At 29.0% G+C, this 24,894-nt stretch overlaps 3 protein-coding genes and 2 pseudogenes across 4 annotated transcripts; 1 reads left to right on the forward strand and 4 right to left on the reverse strand.

Moving 5' to 3' along the window:
* The first annotated feature begins 1,036 nt into the window (after positions 1 to 1,036).
* On the forward strand, positions 1,037 to 15,292 carry LOC130809794 (transcription factor bHLH110). 2 transcript variants are annotated; one of them, XM_057675598.1, is made up of 7 exons: positions 1,037 to 1,550; positions 2,627 to 3,293; positions 4,724 to 4,849; positions 7,229 to 7,294; positions 11,332 to 11,397; positions 13,874 to 13,936; positions 14,779 to 15,292. In XM_057675598.1, the coding sequence occupies exons 1-7, from the start codon at positions 1,390 to 1,392 to the stop codon at positions 14,950 to 14,952; spliced, it is 1,323 nt and encodes a 440-aa protein (XP_057531581.1). In that variant the 5' UTR covers positions 1,037 to 1,389; the 3' UTR covers positions 14,953 to 15,292. The 2 variants fall into 2 exon arrangements, with proteins under 2 accessions (XP_057531581.1, XP_057531582.1); XM_057675599.1 differs by having other exon boundaries at positions 1,055 to 1,550; positions 4,778 to 4,849.
* Positions 15,293 to 17,318: 2,026 nt separating this feature from the next.
* On the reverse strand, positions 17,319 to 17,771 carry LOC130809797 (uncharacterized; annotated as a pseudogene).
* Positions 17,770 to 20,618, reverse strand: LOC130809796 (cyclin-T1-4). The gene is made up of 7 exons (XM_057675600.1): positions 20,551 to 20,618; positions 19,781 to 20,063; positions 19,607 to 19,688; positions 19,068 to 19,202; positions 18,799 to 18,974; positions 18,539 to 18,690; positions 17,770 to 18,073 (listed from the first exon to the last, which is right to left on the reverse strand). Exons 2-7 carry the CDS (start codon positions 19,984 to 19,986, stop codon positions 17,775 to 17,777), a joined length of 1,050 nt encoding a protein of 349 aa, XP_057531583.1. The 5' UTR covers positions 19,987 to 20,063; positions 20,551 to 20,618; the 3' UTR covers positions 17,770 to 17,774.
* Positions 20,619 to 21,911: 1,293 nt separating this feature from the next.
* LOC130810722 (uncharacterized) lies at positions 21,912 to 22,682 on the reverse strand (annotated as a pseudogene).
* A 6-nt stretch (positions 22,683 to 22,688) lies between these two features.
* Positions 22,689 to 23,159, reverse strand: LOC130810723 (uncharacterized). The gene is made up of 2 exons (XM_057676857.1): positions 22,906 to 23,159; positions 22,689 to 22,857 (listed from the first exon to the last, which is right to left on the reverse strand). Exons 1-2 carry the CDS (start codon positions 23,157 to 23,159, stop codon positions 22,689 to 22,691), a joined length of 423 nt encoding a protein of 140 aa, XP_057532840.1.
* Between the last annotated feature and the right edge of the window lie 1,735 nt (positions 23,160 to 24,894).

Genomic DNA, 24,894 nt, shown 5'->3' on the forward strand with positions numbered 1-24,894 from the left:
GCTAGTGAGTAAATAGTACGTATGAGTGGTTTTTTAAAATATGCTTAGATGAATATAATTAATTTACTTGCACACTTTTATGTCGTGAGTATGAAAATTTTAGACAAATATTAAGAAAAAAATATTCCTATTTGATCCGCTTAGTTATCATTCCTATCAATTAATGTCCAACAGTATCATCATTTATATTGTAGGTTTTTTTTTAAGAGGATTATATTGTAGTTTACTCTTACATATATCAATTAATAATTTTCAAAGTTACTTGAAAGCAGTGGCGAAATCATTGATTTTTGAATTAAGGAGTCAAATTCTCGATATACCAGCAAATTATTTATTATATTAAAGCTTATAAAATTATGAAAATTTTAAAATCAAATAGACTGAAATCAACTTGAATCATAGTTAAAATTTATATTCAACGAGTGGAGTTGAAGTTTTCCTATAATTATCTCTTTTGAAAAACCCCAAGTGGTTTTGACTTTATAAAAATTTCCCTCGTGTGTATATATATATATATATATATATATATATATATATATATATATATATATATATATATATATATATATATATATATATATAATGTAAACACACACTAAAAATGATGGATGTAAAAACTATGAAAGATAAAGAGTAATGATATCATAAAATAAATTTTTAGCTTACTAAATAATAATAGTTAAAATTGGGATTTGATTCTATAACTTTATATTACAAATGTGTTAATCCAACCATTGAGCTATAATAGTTTTTAATTTATTATATTTTTACACTCTTTAAATTATATAACATAAATTAATAAGGAGCCTAAAGTTAAAAATACAAAAGATCGCATTTTTGGCAAAAGGGTCGTGGTTTGCCCCTGCTTAAAAGCAACTCATCTTGTATATATAATTAATTTATTTTTCTAATTGATGAGTTTAAAATTGTAAATAATTACTTTAACAAACAAAATATACATAACATAAGTCAGACAAATAAAGATGATGCTCCCTTCTAATTTAAGAACTCATGTAAAAGTTACTGTAAAAAAAATAAACTAGGCTTACTCCTCCTATGTTTGCTTTCTTTCTTTTCAAGGATGCTTTAAGAAGGGAGAGAAGCTAAGAGAGGAGGGGAGTTGAAAACAAAAAAAAAAAAAAAAAAAAAAAAAAAAAAAAAAAAAAACCATAAAAATGGTAGAATCATAGAATTAGATAATTAAAGCAGTTAGAAAAGCAATACAAGAACTTGGGGTTTGTATTGTGGGTGTGACCTGAAACTATTCTTGTTGTTTTGAGTGAGCGTACAAGCAAGGATGGGAACCTCATTTATATAATTCTCCTTTTCTTGGGATTTTCAAGTCTTTTTTTTTTTTTTTTAATAAAAATATAATATGCTTATAATTAAATGTGTGGTATAAACATGGATTCTACAAATCTCCATAATCATCATCTTCATGAAGATGAACTTGTAATTGGTTCCTCAAATGCAGAAGCTTCTTTTCCTTCTCCATGTTTTAGTATTGCAAATAATGAGCATTCTTGGAGGAATTCTCCCACTTTTTTCTTGTGAGTTTAACTTTCTTCTCTGTTTTTTCTATTGGAATAATTTTATTCTGTACTTTTCTTTTTCTATATGATAAAGTTTATGATTATATTCTCCCAATTAGATGTATGTACTTCTATATATATGTAGTAAAAGAAAGTTTTAGCATTTTTGTGGTATTTAATTTAATTTAATTTAATTTTTATTCTAAAATGTTTAGTTTGGTGGGAAAATGTAATCTTTCACTCATTTGAAGTTAATTAGTTATAGATAAACATATGAAATAAACTAATTTTAGAAGTTTGACAACCATTTTTATAAATGAAAAAAGTTTTAAATAAAATTGTGTATTTATTTTCTCATAGAACTAGGGTTTTACTTTGTTAATACCTTTTGATGTGTTTTTAACTTTTCATTTTCTCTTGATCTCAACCTTTATCTTTTTTGGATCTAACTATATGATAAATTAAATAGTTAGTTTTTCCAATTGCAATTAAATTGTACTTGATTAAACTAATTTTCTAAAAGTACTATTTCACAATTTTTGAAAGAATATTAAATTAGTAATTAATTAGTAAACAAAACATCCTCCACTATACATACGATTTTCCTTGTCAAAGAACCAATTCAATCAAAAATGTAAACTAATGGCACAAGGCCTAAAATGTATTATACATAATGCTACATATTCCACTTGAAATGAAAAGCGTATCAGATTCGAACAAATAATTATTACTCATGTGAATTCTAATACCATATCAAAAAACTACTTTAACCAAAAATTTAACCTTTTGGTTAAACCTCATATTTAAGGAGTATGTGATATACTCTATGGCTCTTATTTCTTAATTTCATTAATGTAGTGTTTAGGAACAAACATTTCATTTCAAATTTTGAATTTCAATAATAAAATCATAAATGAAGAATTTGAGAATGATAAAGTTTAGCTAGATTTTCAAGTACTTTAAAAATAATGATAGAATTTGATCGAAATTCAAATTTGAAAATTTTTGATTTGCCAAATAATAAATTTGAACCAATTTTAAATTTCCAAAATAAATGTGATTAATTTTTTTTTTTTCTTAATTTGACTTGGCAGGAATAATGGAAATATTCAAGAAACTTGTGCTGAAGTTACTCCATCCTCCCTCAATAATCCCATAATACAATACATGGGTTATTCATGGTCTAACGATCCCATAAGTATTAATCAATCATCTTCTCATCAAGAAAATGATCATCAACTCAAGGAAGAACCTTCACCTTCAACATCCTCAGATCATCATCATCATCACAGTAATTCTAATTTAATGACATTTAGTGACATGTTAAACTCCTCCTTAACTTCTCCAAATGAAATGTTACTTCTGAATAACCCCATGATTTCTAATAATAGAAAGCTTCATCAACATCAACCATCAAATTCAGCATTTCCATCAAGTATACAATATCAAAATAGTAAGGGGATGAGTACTACTTTTAGTCACATTTTTCCAAGTATAAATATTTCAAACATGTCTTCATCAACATTATCTTCAAGCTCAAGCTCAAGCTCAAGCTCAATAGATCAAATGGCTAATAATTTACAAGGTGGATTTGATCTGTTTACAACCGCTAGATTATTAAGTGGAGAGAGTCTTAATCATTGTACTTCACCTAATATTCATCTTCTAGAACTGTTTGAAGGTAGACCTCAGTTGAGCATTGATCAAGATTTGCAGCAATCTAATGATCAGATCAAATTATCAGATATTGCTAATAATAATGTAAGTATACTTTTCTTTTTGCCTTTTATAAATTATAGTATACACTTTATTAATAGAGTATATAACATATTATAAAGCTACAATCATAAATTTTAGCTGAAAGTACATAGGTATAGTCCCATTATATGTTTTACTGTCTATCATGCCTTGATACAATTTTATATAAACTTAAGCTGATAATTATAATTCCAAAATGTATAATAAATTTTTTTTTTTGAAATTTTGTACATTTCTTTTTCTTACTCTTCTAGTACCTAGCTTAATTACAAACATAAGCCCTTATTCAGTTTTTAATTGATTAAAATCAATTATAATAGTGTAGTTCACCAATTTGGTTTAGTAAAAATCAAGATGAAAAAATGATATAAAATGGTGCCTCTCTATATGTTATGCAATTTGCATAGTAGAAATATTCAATTTAGCGCTAACTCAGCACATGTACATGTTTAACTGAGTTAATAAAAAACCTGAGTTAAGAAAAAGAATGTTCTTATCTTAATACATGTGCATGTTTATTCATATAATAATTTACTTACTTATTATACACTCTTTTGCCCTTTTGATAGGAGATTATCAAATTTAATGGGACTAATAAGTAATTAATTTGGTTGGTTTTTTTTTTTTTTTTTTTTTTTTTTGTTTACAATGTTTCACCATGTTTTATAAAAGTTTATAAAAAGGAAGTAAATTTTGTAAAGGTAGAGATGCAAAAGATATAATATAGAAGGATCAATGAAATATTCCATTCATTCCTATTTGATTTTCCTGTAAGAAGTAATAATCACGATAATTAAGAAAAATAGTAAAGTTAATGGAGAAAAAAGTAAGGAACATAAGCATTAAAAACATGTAGTATAAAATAAAGTTAGCGAAAAAAATATAGGATATCCAAACATTAAAATATTAAAATAAAGTTAATGAAAAAACACATGGCAAATATAAACATTATAAAAATGTTAAAATAGACTTAGTGAAAAATATGTGGATGATTAAGGCTAATTATGTCTAAAAAATAATAACTATAATATAAATAAAAAGAATAAATCGAATCACCTAACAAGGAAATTGTAAATATCAAAAAGAACTAAGTGAGTAATAAATTTACTATGAATTTAGAGTAATATGTAAAAACGCTGAAGTTTTTTTTTTTTTATTTTTATTTATTTATTATTTATTTTTTTTCTGTTTTTTAAAGTTAAAATTGAAGATTGATTTAAAGAGTAAGCATAGAAAAGAATGGTCCTCTTTTATTCATCTTTTTGTATATGAAGGATGCCTTCAGCTTTATACGTTGAAATGGTTAAAAAACCAATCTTTATTTGAACTTTATATGCCTTTTTCTTTTTTTCCTTTCTTGCAAAAATTATTGGTTTATGCTTTCTTTTTTGGTAGTCTTTCTCATCTTCATTTATACCTTTTTATGGCTAAAGCTTTCATCTTTAAGCAATAATGGAGTCCCAGCTGAAACAAACATTTTGGTACAGAAATCAGCTCCTCAAATGCCATCAAAAAAGCAAAGGTTTGATTCATCACGCCCTTCTTGCCCTCCATTTAAGGTATGTACGTTATGCACTTGTCAATCAATGCCAAATAACCATTATTTACTAAGACTTTCTCATTTAACCTATCGTGAGGATCGACTATTAACTTACACTTTTAACTGAGTTGGTTTCTTAGTACATAACTAGATAGATTCTCGTGTTTTACACGGATGTAATAAATATTTACTTACATGAATATATTAATATTAATTTATAAAATTAATTCATTTACAACATAAACTTAATCATTAAATCTTTGTAATTGTTATAATAATATAATTGACAAAGCGAAGAAATAATTTATTCTACAATTATATTAAAATATATATGTGAAGAAATAGACAAAAAATTACCATCAAAATCAATTAAATTTTATCAAATTGATTATCGTTATGCTATATTATATCGATGAAATGACCCAAGTAATTAGTCAAGAAATATCCGTCAATAGTTTGTATTGAATTTTAATTACTACAATTTTAGCATGCAATAGAATACTTTGTTTATTATAAAAAAATTATTCTTTTTTCTATGATCCCATTATTGAAAGATTTTATATTTTCAATCAATATATTTTAATCTAATTTGTAGACTTTTATTATTCATAAAACATTTGTAAAAGAATAATAAAATATATAAACTGAATATAAAATATAATATAAATTTTGAGCTTAAGACTAAGGTTGTGTACATGAAAATAGAAAATTAAATTATTTCATTTTTGTCTTTTTATGATTGGGTCACTTTTTAATGGAGCAAACTTTAATTTTACTTGAGATTTGAGATAAAAAATTTATAGGTTTATATAAGGAAATATATTTATAGTCAATCAAAAAATATTATATTTTTTAATGAGTTGATTATTTTCTTAAATATTAAGTCAATCATCAAAAGTTTCCATGTCAACAATAAAAAAAAGGCGGGAAAATTTTTAATGAAAACGTGACACGTGTTCCAAATCGTTTCTTCATTAGTATATTTTATTTTATTGATGATTATTGATGATTATTAATTATTGATTGATTATTGATTCATGATTAAAACCCAACTATGTTAATATTTAATTAACGTCCGATATAAAGAGTCTGTTAATACATTTTTTGCCCAAAACTCTATATGAGAAGGAAATATAACATAACTTATCGTACAAATGCATGTAATATCGCCAATTCATAATTTTTAACCAGCTCCCTTATTAATATTTATTGGAAATATTTATTAGTTTGGATTAATATTTAGTTTTCTTATTAATTCCTATGTTGTGTGATAATATAAAATTTGCAATCAATTAATGCTATGGAAAATATTTTATTTTCAGTGAGTATAATTTCTTTTGACATAATGTTAATGCCTAATTTAATCTTAGCATATTTGGAAAATATACTTATAACACGTGTCAATAAAAGTAATGCTTTTAGTAATATAAAATTATATATGAAATATAGACTTTTGACAAAAGTAATGTTTTCATTATATAAAATATAGAGAAAGGCAAATGCTATAATGTTCATTATTCAGTGAAATAAATTTAGCTTTTCGCGATATTAAATTTAGTGGTATTAGAATAATGCCATTGATTTATATTTTTAGCGTAATAATTCTTGGTCTTTATTTTAAATTCTACTATAAAGTGATTTAGTGACACTTTATTTGACCTTTAGTGTCATATGTAATTGTTACTATAGTCTATAGTGACATATAAGAGAAATATCCCTATATCCTATATCGCGAAAAGCTTTAGCATGAGTTTTTATTATGCTGCTAAAGGGTCTAATAAATATCACTAAATCCACTATATATACTATTAGAAATATGAAGTTGTGACATATAAATTAAATGTTTGCTAATACTAAAAGCAAATTATGTTGTAGTGATCATGAATAACATAACACATTCTCACATGTGATTTGATGATAAATTTCAAATTTTATGTTATATCAAGTAATATAATTAATACATATATATAATCAAAAGTTAATTAGAATATATTGTAATTACTATTTATAATTGATTTTATCCTTGTTAATGAATTTTCCTACGCTATCCATTAGTAAAATTCATATTCATAGATAAATAAATAAATATAAAGATAGCAAGGTTTTAACCATCAACTCAAGCTCGTGTTTGAGTTGGTTTCCGAACAATATCAGGTTGAAAACATAGTTCATTATGCCAAAAGTTCAAGTTGATTTTTGAAGTTGTAAGATATCTTGTATATGCTCTATCACGTTCTCTTAAATAAGAGTCTTTTATTTTCAATGTAACTAAAAATTTGGTTAAAGTCCTAAAATATATTAACATCTATTGAGTTTTATTGGTAAGTTGAAAGAGGTATATGATGCTTGTAAGTTGAACATGATTGATAATTAGTGTTGTTTAATTTTGTATAATCAGGTTAGAAAAGAGAAATTAGGAGATAGAATCGCAGCTCTTCAACAATTAGTGGCACCCTTTGGCAAGGTATGTACTTGTACTTTACAATTTACATACTACATCATCATTGCAATTATAATCAATCAAAGTCATTTCAACAAGGATTAATCAAGACTAATTGCCTATTTGAATGAAAATAGATTTAAAGTATCATTTGGCAAGACATGTCAACTAATTTGATGAGATTAGTCAAAATAATTAAAAACTATAATTCCTATTAATTAGTATTAGCTAGCAAAATAGCTTTCAAATTGAATTAACTCGAGAAGTTACCTCATCAATTTTCTCAAATTAATCAAGCTAGCTAATCATAGATGAATTTGCTTTAGTTATCTAAAATTCGATTCCCATCGATCAAAAGTTAGATGCTACTTCACATACAATTTATTTAGCAAATGGTTGTTAATGAGCTGTGGTTATTGCCCGAAGTTTTTACTTGATTTGACTAATTGAAAGTATTAGCTAATAAGGTAGCAGTTTAAGCTAACTTTTATAAATGTGTTCGGTAAACATTAATTGTTGGTTGTTAGTTGTTGATTTTGACGATTGATTATTGACTATTTATTAAAGAAAAAGTGGGCAAAAAACCAAGATCCAATTAAAAAAGAAAAGGTACTCCTATTAGCTTTTAGGTTTTAGCTCAAAATCATCTATGTAACATTTCCAATGAGATGTGCAGCACATATGGAAGGCTAAAATTCTAAGAACGTTCAATTGTCCCACATAGAGCTGTTAATCAGGCCAAATAGGTAACGTTTAGACTTAACTTGTCTCAACCCATTCTAAAATTTTTATCGAATGATCTTGTAATCTGCTTTTAACACATTGGGTTGAATCGCCTATATAATAATAATAATAATAATAATAATAATAATAATAATAATAATGCGGTATGAAAAAAATAAAGAATTTGAGAATAACTTTATATCAACCAAGCACAATAATGATCTAACCCACCTTTTACAACAAAGCTCGATAATGACTTACCCCGTATCAACATGATCCTTTAATGATATGATCCGTTCAAAAGTGACCCCACCCATTGAACACCTTTAGTCCAACATCAGAGAAAAAGAATAGCATACATCACTTTATAAACTACAGGGAAACTTGTTTAACTATCAATTGATTTTAATAGTGAATCTTTTTGGGTTTGTATGTGGGTTAACTCTTCTCGTCCTTAGTTTGTTCAGGCCCACTTTGAAATTCTATTGAACATCATTTTCTACCCACTTCGTTTTAGTTTGTTAGTTACAGTTAGGATTGGGCATGAATCGTATCTGAGTCGGGTTTAACTAGACCCAAATTCAGACCGTATTTTTTATTGGACCCAGACCTAGACCTGAATTTATAGGATTTGAATATTTTAGACTCAGACCAAATCCCTTAAGGTCTGGTGGGTGGTTTGGATCTTGATACAACATAATATTTTGCTTTTTTTTTTTTCTGAATATTTAAAAAAAAATACATACAATTTTGTCCCTTCGTCTAAAATTATATACACATTCTCAGCTAACATGGATATTCTAATGCTTTATACTAATGAAACTTTACAAAATTCAAGTTCTTAAAACGAAATATTTATTAAGTCTTTTGATTTTTAATGTACAGATACGACCAAATTTCAAATTACATGAACCGGTAAAGTTTCAAATCACGTAATGTTCCAAAATATTATAAAGTTTGAAATCAAATAATTAAATACACATAAAATCTAATATAAAATTTGAAAAAAAAATATGTAAACGGGTCCATGGCCAAATTTCGGTTGGATCTGAGTCTCAAATGTGTAGACCCAGACCCTAAGGTCGTGCACCCAAATTCGAACTGCTAAATAAGTGGATCTAGACCTTGAAATTAGGGTCGAGTCGAATCTAGACCCTTAGGGTCTGGACCCTGCCCATCCCTAGTTACAGGTTCATTAAAATTAGGGGAGCTTTTGGATCAAGGTTAGGAAAATTTGCAAAGAAACACCTTATAAAACCAGTTTTTTGTAAAAAAAAAAATACCTTAAAAATTTTTTTTTATAAAAAAACACCTTTTAAGAGACTTTTTATTAAAAAAAAACACCTTAAATCAGTTTCCGGTGACTTTTATCAACTTTCAGGCGTTGACTATGCCATTTGAGCTCAAAAGTCAACGCCTGAAAGTTGACAAATGGCATAGTCAACACCTGAAAGTTGACAAAAGTCACCGGAAACTGATTTAAGGTGTTTTTTTTTAGTAAAAAGTCTCTTAAAAGGTGTGTTTTTACAAAGAAAATTCTAAAGGTGTTTTTTTTAAAAAAACTGGTTTTATAAGGTGTTTCTTTGCAAATTATTCTCAAGGTTATAACCAACAAATTGAAAAGGTGGTGGGTGTATCAGTTTTCCATGGGAGGATATTGTGAGGGTTATACTCAAACCATATTACAAAATGCTATACCTTAAAAAGAAAATGTGTATACGCAAAATATATAATTGCAAAAGGATCCATTTAATAACTAATAAGCACATATATACGAGAACATGAACCAGAAAATAAAGACAGAAAATGAAGATTCCGGTTTTTTGTTTTCTTCTTTATTTCTTTCTTTGTAAGGAGAAGAACTCATGAAATGTAGGGAGTAATTAGGAAATTTTATCCCAATTATTTTGCTGACTAAGGATAATCTGAAACATGTATATTCAATATCCGAAAATTGGCATTTTTGCTATATGATCCGATACAGATATTCGAATCAGATATCTGAAAATATTCGGATCGAATATCCGAAATATCTAATATCCGATGCCAATGAGAAATTAAAATATTCTAATAAGATTTCTGAAATATCCAATATAGACATCCGAATTTAAAAAATATTAATTTATTCATATTAATATCGGATATCTAAATTTACTAATAATATGTGAGTATCCAAAATCTGACAATTGAAAATAATGTCGGATATCGAATATTCAATATTCTACAACTCAAAAAAAATATCAAAAATTCAAATACTTTTAACTCAAATTTTTAATATCTAAATTTCTATTTTATATCCGAATTTTCAAATTGAAATCCGATTCAAATTATAATTTCGAATAAAAAATCAAATCAACTTAATAGAAATTTTCAAGTTATCCGATAGTTTTGAAACTTAAATTAAATATAAATGATTTTTGTCTGGTTAGAGAGAATATATTACATTTCTTAAAAGGTCCTTCCGCTGAATATACAAATATTAGGGTTATAATGGCCCATAATTTTTGTGCATGCAGGGACAAATAAAGTTAAAATAATGAAATAAAAGCACATAGAGATGTATTTGAAGTAGTTGAGATAGTTGTGAAAAAGGTAAAATAAACATGAAATAAAAATAATGAAGGAAAAAGAAGATAATTTCCCCTTTTATGAAGGTAATACACTCCCCACCCTCCCCTATGATATTCCCCACAAAATTGAGCTCTCCTTCCATTTTTCATTACTTTGCAACCATTCTTCCACCTCTACAACAATTAAATTTCACTAATTTCTAATTTATCAACTTTATTTTCTTACTTTGACTTTTTTTACTCCTTTAATATTTACACCCAATCTAAGCATACCCTAAGTCCTACCCAATCAACAGAATAGTGAGATCCCAAAATAGTTGTATACTCACAAGAAATCAACTCAATCAAAAATTTAAGTTGATAGTTAACACCCTATATATGTTATAAACTTTAACACGCTTTCTCCCATAAGAGCCTTTTGGGATTTAAGAGTATGGATGCAGCAGCAATCTTCCTCATACCCGACGTTTAATGTTCTACGTTCAATGAGAATTGATTGATATTTGAACCTGTGGATTCTTATCTCACTGTTTCGATAAATTTAAAACATTTCTAATAAGGATACTCACTTTATTTAAGTAAGAAAATAAAGTATATAAGAAATCAAACATGACCAATTATGACCATTATAAGTGTTTCATGTTTTATTTTTCACAAATTGTTACATAAGATGACCTGATCGAAAAACGATATCCCACGAGAGTATCACTTTATTTTTCGTGGATTGAGTCTACAAAAGTATTGCTAACATGCCTCACAACTTGACAGACAGATACAGCTTCGGTTTTGATGGAAGCAATCGGATACATCAAATTCCTACAAAGTCAAGTCGAGGTATATACCAACATTGTTTATCAATTAATATTAGGAATGACTAGAGCTTTTAAATCTTTGATAAGGAATACCTATTTATCTTTCAATAAATAAAATCATCTAATCATATCATATAATCATATCATACATACTAATAAAATTATTGAAAAATGACAAATGTCATCTTTTAAGAGCTTTGAGTACAAATAGAATTATATTAGTGAATGATAGTCGATTAAATTGACAATATTTACCTAATTTAGAATCTGATATTTTTTTTGTTTAAAATTAAAGCTAAATTAGTTTGAGTATTTGCTTAATTTATTACAGTAATACTATTTAACTAATTTAGAATTTCATATGTTCAATTGAATAAAAAAAGGCATGTATCCGGTAAATAACTTAAAAAAATATATGGATAATTACTTTTTGATTTTAATAAGTCATGTATTCGTTAAATTTGATAACGATACTATATGGTCACATCCTTATTTAAAATTATTTTTTATATATATTATGTATTAACAAATTCGTGCATTGTATCAGTTTCTATACTACTATATTAATAAAGAAGCAATATCAAACACTAACACTTGTCCACATTACAAAAATAGATTTTTCAATTCTTTTTCTTTTATTAATATATATGAAGAAGCAGTGTTTTTAGTTTGTTATAATAAATTATCTTTTTTAATATTTATTAGCCTAAAAATATTTTTCTATATAAATTTGATTAATTTAATAGACTTAAAAAATTATATATAATTATACCATATTTACTCAATTTACTATCTTATACAATTAAGATACACATTATTTTTTAATTATTGGATAACGCATTAATCATTTAGGAACAATAGTTATTTTCAATGACTTATCATTAATAAATTATTAAAAAAATATTATCATAGCAAATTAAGAAAATAAAATATTATGGAAATAATCATTTCATAGATAATTCATTGGTTATATGACTATATTAATCAAATTATGTAAAAAAAAACTTAAGAATTATCTTTGGAATTTCTTATGTAATAATTTTTTCATAGATAATCCATAAACGTATTTTGTGTTAATTGATTCTAATAGTAATAAATATTTTTAAGATTTTCTATGATTTTATGTAAATAATTTAATTTAAATTATTTATTCAAGAATAATTTGCAAATTATAGCTTTTAAGTTTAGGGCTTTTACGAATTACAACATTAAAGTTTATTTTTTTGCAAATTACAGCTACAAAGTATCAAAGTCTACATCATTCAGGCCAAGTGATCTTTGACCAACCCAAATGACCTTTGATCAACATAAATGACCGTTGACCATTACTTATCACTTTTGACTTTTGTTGACCATCCCTAATCACATTTGACTTTCCTAATTACCAATAGTATTACTCTTGTGTTTTAGCACTTTAACGTCGTTTTTACCCCATCCTAACCATATTTTTTCAAAAAAAAGATGTTGCAATTATTCTAATTGGGTAATTCTTTTGGAAATTCGATCGAAACAACTACTTATTCGCCTATTTTTCGGGCACGTAGACTGATAATGATATTTAACGTCGTTTTTACCCATCATAACGATATTCTTTCATACAAGTACTTATGGGGTAAGTCTATTGAAAATTTGGTCAAAACAAGTACTTATTTAACGTCATTTTGAAAAAAAAATATTGTTATGATGGATAAAAATGACGTCAAAAATCTTTTCCAGTCTATGTGCCGGAAAGTAGGCGAATAAGTACTTATTTCGACCGAATTTCCGAAAGAGTTACTTCATAAGCATAATAGCGACTTCCGTTTTTTGAAAAAATATCGTTATTATGGGTAAAAAGGACGTTAAAGTGCTAAAACATAAGGGTACAATGGTAATTAGGAAAGTCAAAGGGGATTAGGGATGGTCAACGAAAATAAAAAGTGATTCGTAATGATCAACGGTCATTTAGGTTGGTCAAAGGTCATTTGTTTAGTCAAGGATCACCTAGCCTGAATGGTGTAGAGCGTAGATTTTGATACCTTAGTGATTGTAATTCACAAAAATTAAATTTTAAGACTCTAATTCGTATATTATTCTTTATTTAATAATGTTTTCATAAATAATGTTTTGTAAACTTATTTTCAATACTACCATTATAACTTTATTAATGATGCTACACTTACTCTAAAGATTTAGTTGTTATTAATGTAAGATTATCTTATACTAGTTGACAAATATAAAAGAATGAAAAGAGCATGTCCTATAGTGATATGTTTTTATTATCAAACAATAATTTAGATATCTTATCGTATATTTATCTATTTTCAAATTAAATTAATTTATCATTTAATTTCATTTAAAAATTGTATGATAACTTAGCTATATATATGATTAATAAGTCTAATAAAAAACGGGAATTTATCTTATTTATCTTATTAGCTTGATTGATGAATTCATAGTATCTATTATTAATTAGATAGAGTGATTTTATGACTTGCGATACAATCTTGTGTTTGCAGACACTTAGTGTTCCATATATGAAGTTGGCCTCATCAAGCAACAATAGCTCCAATACTCAAAGGGTAAGACTTAATATATTCACATGTCTCTTGTTGGGTTTATTTGATCACATTTTAATAATTTTTTAAAACATTTCTTTTAAATTGGAATATAAAACTTTTCATTAGGGCATGCTTGGATTGGGTGTAAATATTTAAGGGGAAAAATAAAGTTAAACTAATAAAATGAAAACAAATAGAGATGCATTTAAAGTAGTTGAGATAGTTGTGAAAAAGGTAAAATAAACATGAAATAAAAATAATGAAGAAAAAAAAAAGATGATTTCCCCCTATTATGGAGGTAATACATTTCCCCACTCTCCCCGAGGATAAATATTTACCCACAAAATTAAGAGTTTCCTTCATTTTTCTTCACTTGGCAACCATTCTTCCACCTCTACAACAATTAAATTTCACTAATTTCTCATTTATCAAATTTATTTACTTACTTTGACTTTTTTCTCTTCCTTAAATATTTACACCTAATCCAAACATACCCTTATAAGTACACTTTCACCCCAGGTACAAAATATAAATTTTAGATCAACTATTTGCGTTAGGCATATATATGTCCGATCGATCTTTTTTTTCATTCATGCACAAATGTACCAAGTTAATTGCACATCTCATATTATGAATGAAGCAAAAATTTAAGTTGATGCTTATTAAGCCATCACGTGAAAGCTCTTTAATTAGATTAGAAGTATGGATGCAACACATGAATAAACGGTTTTAAGTATATTTGGGGTGCCTGATTGCTTGGGGCTCTCAAAAATTAGAAGGTCCAAATTAATTTTAATATGTATTTATTGTATGATCAAGTTTTGAAGTTCATATTAAAAAATATAAAAAAAAACTCCTTGCAGGGCGTTGAGAAGAATGAATATGGTGAAGATGAAGAGACAAAAGTGCGAGACCTTAGAAGCCGTGGGTTGTGTCTAGTGCCGCTATCATGCATGTCATATATAAATATAGCAACAGATGCTATTAATGGTGCTATTTGGCCACCTACTAATTTTAATCCTGCATCTGGCTTCTAATTATTATTTTTTTTTTTACAACGGAAGCATTATATATTGTGTTAAAGTAGGTGTAATCTAGGGATTTCAATTGTATGATTAATGGAGCAAACTTGGTCATCTTGAATGAATTTATAATCAAGATAGACCACGTCTGATCCATTTATCCACCCAAACTAAATATATTAATTGTATTACTGTATTATCATTTTTGCTCGATAGAGAGATCATGCAAGTATAATTTTTTTTTTCTTTTTAGAATAATGGGTTAGCCTAGTTGCAGGGTTTGCTAATAAATTGTCATCAATTATGAAAAATTATGCACATGATTTCTCTTCAAGGTATTTCAATCATTTCCAAACCTCCTGATAATCATCAATATTTGCATTCATTACATTATCGTTCCTTGATTTCTGTCTCCTTAACTGATTTAAGAGTCAGAGGGACTTTTTGGGAAATCGCCTCCCAAACAAAACTAACGTGTTGTGGTGTAGGGACTGAAATTACTTCTACAGAAGGACTACGTAGTACTTCAAAATCGTTGACAATTGACTTTCATAACAATTCATCTTCAGGTATCTTTGAAGTCTTTTGTACTTCCAGTTTCATAACATTAATTAAACTTTTTTTAGTTCATTAAATAATTGATAAAGACAAATGAATATTCAATTGTCTTAAGAATATACTTTAATTTAACTTCAAAACTGTTTTGTTGCTTCTTTGGTTGATTTGGATGGAATGAAATAAATTTTTGATAAAATTGATCTATTAAGCATTTAGACAGAAAATTTTTGTATCAAAGCATTAGAATATATAATATATTTCGAGGCTTCAACCATCAGCTTAAACTTTTGGTTGAATTGGTTCCTTGACATGATATCAGAAGCCAACGTGACAAGAGGTCATGGGTTCGAATTTCAACCATCCTTTATTTATAGTGGAATATTTAACGTCAGGTATGAGAAGAGCCTATCATAAGACTTCAACCATTAGCGCTTTTGGTTGAATTGGTAAGCATGTATCAATTTTGATTTAGGTTTTAGTATATGTATATTAGTATTAATAATAATGATTATCATATTATTTAACTTTTGATTAAGAAACCTCTTAAATATTTTGGTGGAAAAAGTTTAAATGAGGGATTGACTCGTGTCAATTTAATTTTAATTTTTGTTTTAGTATATTATTATTGACTTTAGGTAATATAAGCTACTTTTGTGAGAGACCGTCTCTCAAAGAAACAACATTAAAATAAGAAGTCTATATTCTTATTTTCTCTTTAATTTGTATTAATTGGGCTATTTAGCCCATATATCTAATGCATCTATTGGAGAGACCGTCTCTCCCAACAATTTGTGTAGATGATAATAACAAGTATAGTTCTTCTTTGATTGAGGGAACGGGTAGGCTAAATGGAAATCGAACTAATAATTTTTTGGAGAAATGATATTTACTCTCAAATTAAGACACCACGACAATTCTGAATATTCACATTTTAGTTTTACCAATCTACTCTGCCATTATACGAGTATGTGCCTTTTAAAAACGCCTAATTTTTGAGATAGAGTTAAATGTTCAAATAATGTGTAAAAGTTGAAAATGATAGAAATAAAACCTTAGAAGAGGCACCAAACTAGCAGACCATATAGAGTTGGAGAATTTATGTTCCTTAGAACTAATTAAGTTCCACAACTTTAGCCCAAGTATGCAGAGGCGGACCGGCATAGTGCATGGGTTCACAGGCAACCCCATTTTAAAAAGTTTAGAACAAGTGCTGTCATGAGCATTAGATTTAGGGTGGTGGTTATGGTTTAAGATCCGACCTATTTTAGACTCCCCTTTATTTTTAGGATTTGAGTTCAATTATTTGAAATCTAATGGATTCGGATTTGAGAAAATGAATGAGTTTGAGTCTAGATTTACGGTCTTCAAATTCAAATTCAACTCATATCCTCTCTTTAGACCTATTTAAGACCCATACCCGCTAGACTTATTTCGGACCTGTTAGTCCCGCTCTAGACCCGACATATTTTATAACCCAAAATCATTTTTCAATCCTCTCCTTATTTTACGATTATCTTATGAAAAAACGCTCTTTCACAAGAGTAGCTATTTAAATAAGAATAATTCATAACTGGAATACTTTCAACCTATCTACAATTATCATACAGAAAGTCAAAATTTTGAGCTGGGCTCCAAAGAATGCATTAACCAAATGACCATATTTACATCTTTTTAACTCTAAGAATCACTTCTATAATCAACAATGCACAAGTTATGCAAGAATATTTGTAATGAATAAGAAATCAAGGACACTAATCTGTAACGAATTTACAAAATATCGATGATTTAAAATAAAACTACCAGCAAAAGAATCTTCAGTCTTATTATCTTGACACTTTTTGTTTCTTATCAGCTGCATACTTAAGTTCTACTCCTCTTTCTAATTCCCTCTGTAAGTGAAGATCACTGTCAAAGACGGGTTCTTCTATAGCAGTAACCTCATCTCCATTGCAATTCAGCCACTTTCTTCACTCTAATGCCCCATTAATACGGTCCACATCAAGTTTGCTAAGTAAGTCATCTACATGAGAAGTTTTGGACGTACTGTCACCATCCTTACAGTTCGCAACGACACAACTACTACTACTGCTGCAATCACTTGCATTCACAGTTACTGTGTTTCTTACAGCCATTCCCTTATGTCCGTACAAGTATGGTTCAGGTTTCTGATTCAAATCACCCATTGTAGCAAAATTCTCTCCTGTTTCAGATCGAACTGTTGGGTGGGTCTGACTACTCCGACTTGTGGCGTTTTGAACTTCCAGAATAGGCTTCATCGCTTATTGAGGCATTCCCGTTGGTTTCTGGTTTTCATCATGTCCTGACGCTGCCTTCAACATAACTTTATCACTTATAGCTCTTGTACCCTTTTGGACGTACTTGCATGAATTAGATTTCTGCTCTTGGCTAGCCACTGGAGCAGAATCTTCTCGAGGTTCTAAGCCAACCAGTATGCTAATCGGTGAGCTTTGACTTGTGGCATTTTCAATTTTCGAAGGGTTCATTGCATTAATATCAACTGGTGTTACGTTTACGTTTCCATTCGGCTTAAAATACAGAAGCATTTGTAATATAACTTCTGAGAAAATGCAAAAGCCACAACTCAGAACAAGCACACTTCTATCATCATGCATGAAACTTGCAGATAAGATTTATCCGAAAATATACAACAGTTTAATACTAATTATGTTTCAGGAGGGTGGAGGATGAAACCCTTAAGGTCAGCGGATAACATAGGGGAGTTTTACTGTCGGAATCAGTAGGGGTGAACAATGGTGCGTACTGAGGTAAAAAAAAATGTGAAATGGGGATTTGACTAAGCAGTAAGCTTAAGTGCTGAGGTGAGGTGATTCTTACAACCAAATCATAACATCCTCCAAAATCACAATATACCTTATAAAGTCAATTAGCCTCAAAACAATCTCAAATAATTTTATCCATTTACGCAATATGTCAGGTGATATCCACTTGTCCCCCAAGTACCACAGGTTGAGTCAACTTAAGAACCAATTTTTTTAAAAAAGAGAAATGATAAACTACAAACCTTGAAGTTTCACGGGTGATACATCAAAAGACAGCCACCAAGGCTTTCCTTCTACTCTTGGAAGTTTGAAATTGAGAAGTATGGCTGGAATTGACAAAGAAGCTGCAGCAATGTAATGGGGTTTATACTGCAAGCACAAAGTTGTTTTATACCTACAAACCATGTTTGCAAATTAGTAAGATGAGCCATTAGAGAGGTACAAAAACCAACTTCAGACGAATTGAAAAGGTACAATAGTTGTACAACAAGAGACTCATTACCATTCATTCAAAAGATTCCAAGCAGCCATAGCTACAACATTGTTTGTAATCTGCAATAGCTTTAAGGCATTGACAAGGGGTATATATGGGTGTTGGATACTGAAATCAAAGGCAATTGTCACCAATAAAAGGTTCTCAGCAGCAAGAATTAGCTCCTTCTGCTTATCATAAATTTTCTACATAATGAAAAAAAGACATGAATTTAAATTTAGCAATATCAAGAAAAAGATTTTTATAATCAACTTAGGCATCAAAAAGATCCTACATACCTGTTGTTTGATCCTCTCAGCAGCAGAAGGATCCCATTTATGGATCAGCACATATGCCACCAAGGTAACATCCCTCAGTGGACGAAAGCAGTCTTCCGCTTTGGTAGCGAGGAACATGCAAGCAGTTGCAACCGTCTGCATTTGATGTGCCATAATATTTGTGACGAAAGATCGGAGAAAATAAACTATGATATATTAAGCATTTATTCAAACCCAATATAACACCTAAAGCAATTCAAAGTCCCTGAAATTACCATCAGATTTTGTAAGCTTAGCTAATTGTATCAGAACAAGATATATACTAGCTTATCTAATTAGATTTCATGTGATAAGATGTTATTTACAAAACTCCATGTAACTGACACACTTTAAAGTATTGATCCCTATACTTCTCGCATGCAACGCGAGTGTTCTACCACATAAGCTACACCCCTTTGTCCAATGAGATCGATATATGAGGTTGCGAGAAAGAATAAGCCATGAGCACATGTTTAAGATTGAAAAGCAAGAATAAAAAGTATGGCAAGTGGCAAGATTACCTGCCAGTCATTCTTTGTATGAGATTGGCGCATATAAAATCTGTGACAGAACATCATCGCAGTCGCTGTTGTTAAAGTGTTCCTGAAACATATTACATATCAGGAATGAATATGCCTTGGATATGCAAGTGAACATCATAAAGACGTAATAATTGAAGCAATAGATTCACATACACTCGAAGCATCTTGCTGAGATCTTGCAGAAAAGAACAATATGATCTACGCAATGAAGATTCCGTGGCTCGGTCAATCCCATCTTTCCTAGATGGAGAATGATTGTCTATTTCTTCTTTGGTGAAGTACCAGCCACGTGTACCGATTTGGTTAGCTGGGATATCTTCACGGAATGCATCACTGCTGTTCTGAGAACTCCCAGTCATTCTCACAAAAAGAGGCTTTTCCCTTTGCAAAAGTATGCAAACGAACTCAAGTGATTAAGAATGATCCACCAAGATTACTGCACACATTTTCAAACTTTTTACTACTTCGTACTTTGATTTTGCATCAAGGAGAAATGGAGTGTTATTCATGAAAAAAGTGAATATTTAGTAATAGAATAAATGAAAGATTAAATAAATTGTAGGGATTAAATTAGAAAAAGTTAAAATGTATGGACAAGAATAAACTAAAACTATGGGTTATTGTCTAAAACGAATTAGAATAGCAAACGAGATTAAATGAATAGGGCACTTCATTTGCTTAACGCCGAACATATTAATTTAATGTGAAAAATCCTATATAGAACACAAAAAGGTAATTCTCGCCTTCAATCTAAAATGTAAAAACATAAACCCTAACTCATCATTCAATGAAAATTGTCCCAGATAATTTGAATGGTAAAAAAAGATAATCGATTTTATCAGAAATTGCTTATAATAGGAGGAAAAAACTCAAAACAATAAAAAAAAAAAAAAAAAAAAGAGAACAGAACATAAATAAAATACCTGTAAATTGTTGATTGTTGATGAGGTAAAACGAGACGTTAAGGAAGGTTTTGTAAAAAGAGATGAACAGTGATTCAATAAATGTAACAAAAACAGGAAAGTGAAGTATATATAAGAATACACTCCTATAAAATAGATAGACTCCATTTGAGTTGACCTACATTTACGCCGTTTTTTCATATACCTTAATTTTACTTAGTCAACAACGTCTTGATTTTTAGAAAAGTTCCCTTAAAAAAAAAAAAAATTTCTACTCCTATTTTTAGAAATGAAAACTAATTTATTGCCACTTTATAACCTATTTATTTTATACCTAAAAAACCTCAAAAAATATAATTTGATTTGATAGAAATTAATAGAATTTAATAAAACTATTAAAATGTGTCAAAGTAGTTTCGATAATATTGTTATTTTATAGTCATGTCTTTTACAATTATTTATAAATATAATTTTTCAAGTGAGAAAAAATAATAGTCATCAATAAATAGCTTAATGGGTTGACTAGGTAAATTTACAAAATGTTTGAGAATAGATTTAAGTTTGAGTTAAACATTTTCTACGCGATAGTATTGAGTCATGTTTCAGTAACGGACTCGGGATTTTAGGAATGAAGTAGAATAAAAAAGGTAAAATAAATAAAGTATAATTTTACTAGCCCATTAGTCGTTATAATGTGTGAAAACTCTAACAAAATTATGCACTTGAGTGTGTTAGCAAATTCACAAAAGCTCAATCTTCACGTCTTCATCTGCAATAAGATAACTTACAATCATTATCAAGTATTAAGAAAATCGATAAAAAAAAATAATTACAAATGCACACAAAGTTTATATTTACCTTTAATCAAGATCATTGCGACTCGCTCCATATAAGCGACTAAACTATCATTTAGAAATTCGTCGTTCTGGAAGAGTCAACACCAATTTCAAAAGGAAATATACCTTTTCATGTGTCAAATGCTTATTCGACTCAGCCAGTTTAATTGAATGCTCATCAAGATTTTTTGTAATACCATTGAAAGTGACATAGCATTCACTATATCTTGTTCTCTTCTTTGCAAAGATAGGTTCAATTGATTCGTAATACCAAAAATTTTCATCATTAATTCAGCAATAAAAACAAAATCAAACCTTCTTAGTGCAAATGAGGTAGACTCACACTTCAATCTTTCAGCAGTCTTGAAATTTCACAAATAAAATAAGCACGTCAAGAATAGTGGGATACAAACGAAAAAAACTCACTATTTTTTTGAATTGAGAACTCCATCAAGTGGCACCTGGCCTACTTAAACTACACTCCTAATTTAAGCCTGTACCAGACTCAATTTCACCGCAATTTAATGCTTCCAAAAAATGTTTTGCCTATTGGTCTCGAATAATCTCCTTTCGTTTACAAGAAGCTCCAACCAAATTTAACAAGCCATTAAGTGTTTCAAAAAGCCAAGCAAAATCATCATTCTTAGATGTAACTGCAACTAGTGTTAGTTGAATTTGGTGAGCAAAACAATGTATGTAATATGCACTTGGAGATTCATTCAACATTAAAGTTTTAAGGCCACCAATTGCACCTCTCATATTGCTTGCACCATCTTAACTTTGCCCTCGAATTCTTGACAAACTTAAAGAATGTTTCATTAGCAAAGATTCAATAGCAAGTTTAAGAGTTAGAGAAGTAGTGTTACCCACATGAACTAAGCCAAGAAATTGCTATTTCACCATTCCTTTCTTATCAACATATCTTAAACAAAGACTCAACTGTTCTTTATCAGCAATGTCTGCAGATTCATCGGCAAGAATAGCAAAAAACCCACCATTTACTTCTTCAATGATCTTTTTCGTAGTCTCTCTTGCACAAGCATTAACAAGATCCTTTTGTATTTTAGGAGATGTTTATTAAAAATTTTTAGGAGCATTCTCCAACATAACAATGCTAGCATTAGAGTCCCTTTTTGCTATCACTTTCAACAACTAAAGATAATTACCTTTATTTAAGGATCTTTCAGATTCATCATGACCGCGAAATGCCAGTCCTTGAAACAACAAATACTTAACAACCTCATAGTCACTTTCATATTGAGTTGTTTTAATTTTTGAGATAGCAATAATAGAGGTCTTTTCATTCTTAAAGTCCATTAGAGTCTATAAAGCATTATTATGAGTACTCATATGACCTCCAAAATGTTTTTCAAAAGAATCAACTTTACCCCAAGTATTAAACCCACCTCTAACAACAGCATCTCCCGCACAATAAACATTATCATTTTTAAATAAATAGCAAGCAAAACAATAGGCAACATTTTTAGTTTTGCTATATTCAAAACAAGACATATATTTATCAAACCACTTAACAACAAACCTTCCACATTTCTTTCCAAAGTATGTGTAGGGAAAATCTTTGTTTTTAGGTTGACATGGACCTCTTCGAATGTACTCACACCTTATTAACTCCCTATCATCCACATGAAAGTCAGATATTCTCCTCCTCAATCCAGGATCATGTTCAAGTGTAAGAATATCACTTTCACTTAGTCTCTCCAAAGTTGTGGGAATTTGACTTGGAGTGGAAATTTGAGTGGGAGTTTGTTCTTGACTTGGACTAGATGATTCCATAGATTCTTCATGTCTCTTCTTTGAAAAAAAAATTGTAATATTAGGAAAATTTATTAAGTACGAGTTTTTGCTTGAGGAAATAGTCTTTTCTGGGTCATATTACGTCTGAGGATGGAATTTCTATGGATCTGGAGAAGATTAAGACAATAACCAATTATCGATTCCGAGGAATGTAACTGGAGTTCGAAGCTTTTTGGGTTTTGCTGGTTACTATAGGAAATATGTTGAGAATTTCTCTAAGGTTACTCGTCCCATGTTTGAGTTGTTGAAGAAAAGAATTCGATTTTAATAAAGTGAGAGGTACACGATTGCTTTAGAGGAATCACAGAGGAGAATCACTACTGCTCATGTATTAATAGTGCATGATTGTAGCAAACGATTCAAGGTCTATTGGGATACTTCATTTAAAGGTTTGGGATGTGTACTTATGCAAGATATAAATGTCATAGCTTATCTATCGAGGCAGTTGAGGCCACATGAGGTGAATTACCCATTGCACGACATTAAACTTGTTGTAGTAATCCTTGCTCTAAAGTTGCGGAGACATTATTTATATGGGCTACCGTATAAGATCTACAGCGATCTTCAAAACTTGAGGTATGTCTTCAACCAGAAGGAATTTAACATGCGCCAAAGGCTATGGCTTGAGTTATTAGGATTATGTCTTGAAATTTTATACCACCCTAAGAAGGTCAACAAGTTGTCTTATGTTTTGAGGAGGAGATAGTGAGTGTCGAATCTGTACCTTAGGAGTTTTACCGTGAAATGCAGAGTTTGAGATTAGAGATTTGTAACCAACATGAGGTTAGATGGTATTTGGGAGCGATGATCATACATACAAACTTTGTTTGACCATATCAATGAGCACAACTTCAGAATCCGGAGATTAATTAGTTGATCCATAGAGTTGAGGGAAATGAGACTAATGTTTTTGAGTTAAAAGAAAGAGGAAAGGTGAGTCTGAAATTTATTAGACGCTTTGAAATTCTAAGAAGAGTTAGACAAGTTGCTTATTAGTTGCCTTTACCATCGAGTTTGGTAAAAGTTCATTATGTGTTCCATGTTTCACAGTTGAGGAAGTATATTCATGATCCATCACATATGCTAACCCATGAACCCCTTCAGATCAATGAGTCCTTAGCCTATGAGGAGAGACCTATGAGATTTTGGATACACGAGTTAAAGAATTGAGAAAGTCTAGGATTCCATTGGTCAAGATTTTGAGGTCAAACCATAGAGTGAGGAAGCTATTTGGGAGAAGGAGGTAGACATGAGAGAGCGATACCCTAACTTTTCTGTAAGTTCTAGTTTCGGGACGAAACTATCTTAAGGGGGAAAGAGTTGTAACAGACTCAAAATTCTTAATTTTAATCTTTCGATTAATTATTCTGAATTTTCAATTCAAATCTCTAATCCTTTGATTATCCATTTCAAACCATCTTTAATTACTAAATCTTTTCCTATTTTGTAATTTCTTTCAAATATTAAATTTTAAAATAGTATTTTTTTTGTTTAAAATCTTTTTATAAGCACTAAAATATTATTTTATTATTTTATAGTACGAAAAGTAAAATTTTATTATTATATTCACGATTTTGTAAAACGTAACTTTTTAACTTTCTTCCTTAAACTAACATTACTACTTATTATTTTAACCTTAAAATTTTGATATAATTATTTTATACATAAAAATGAGTCGTATTTTTATTATTAACATTAAGTATAGTTTAAACAA

The sequence above is a fragment of the Amaranthus tricolor genome, chromosome 4, assembly GCF_026212465.1.
Source record: "Amaranthus tricolor cultivar Red isolate AtriRed21 chromosome 4, ASM2621246v1, whole genome shotgun sequence".
Taxonomy (NCBI): Eukaryota; Viridiplantae; Streptophyta; class Magnoliopsida; order Caryophyllales; family Amaranthaceae; genus Amaranthus; species Amaranthus tricolor.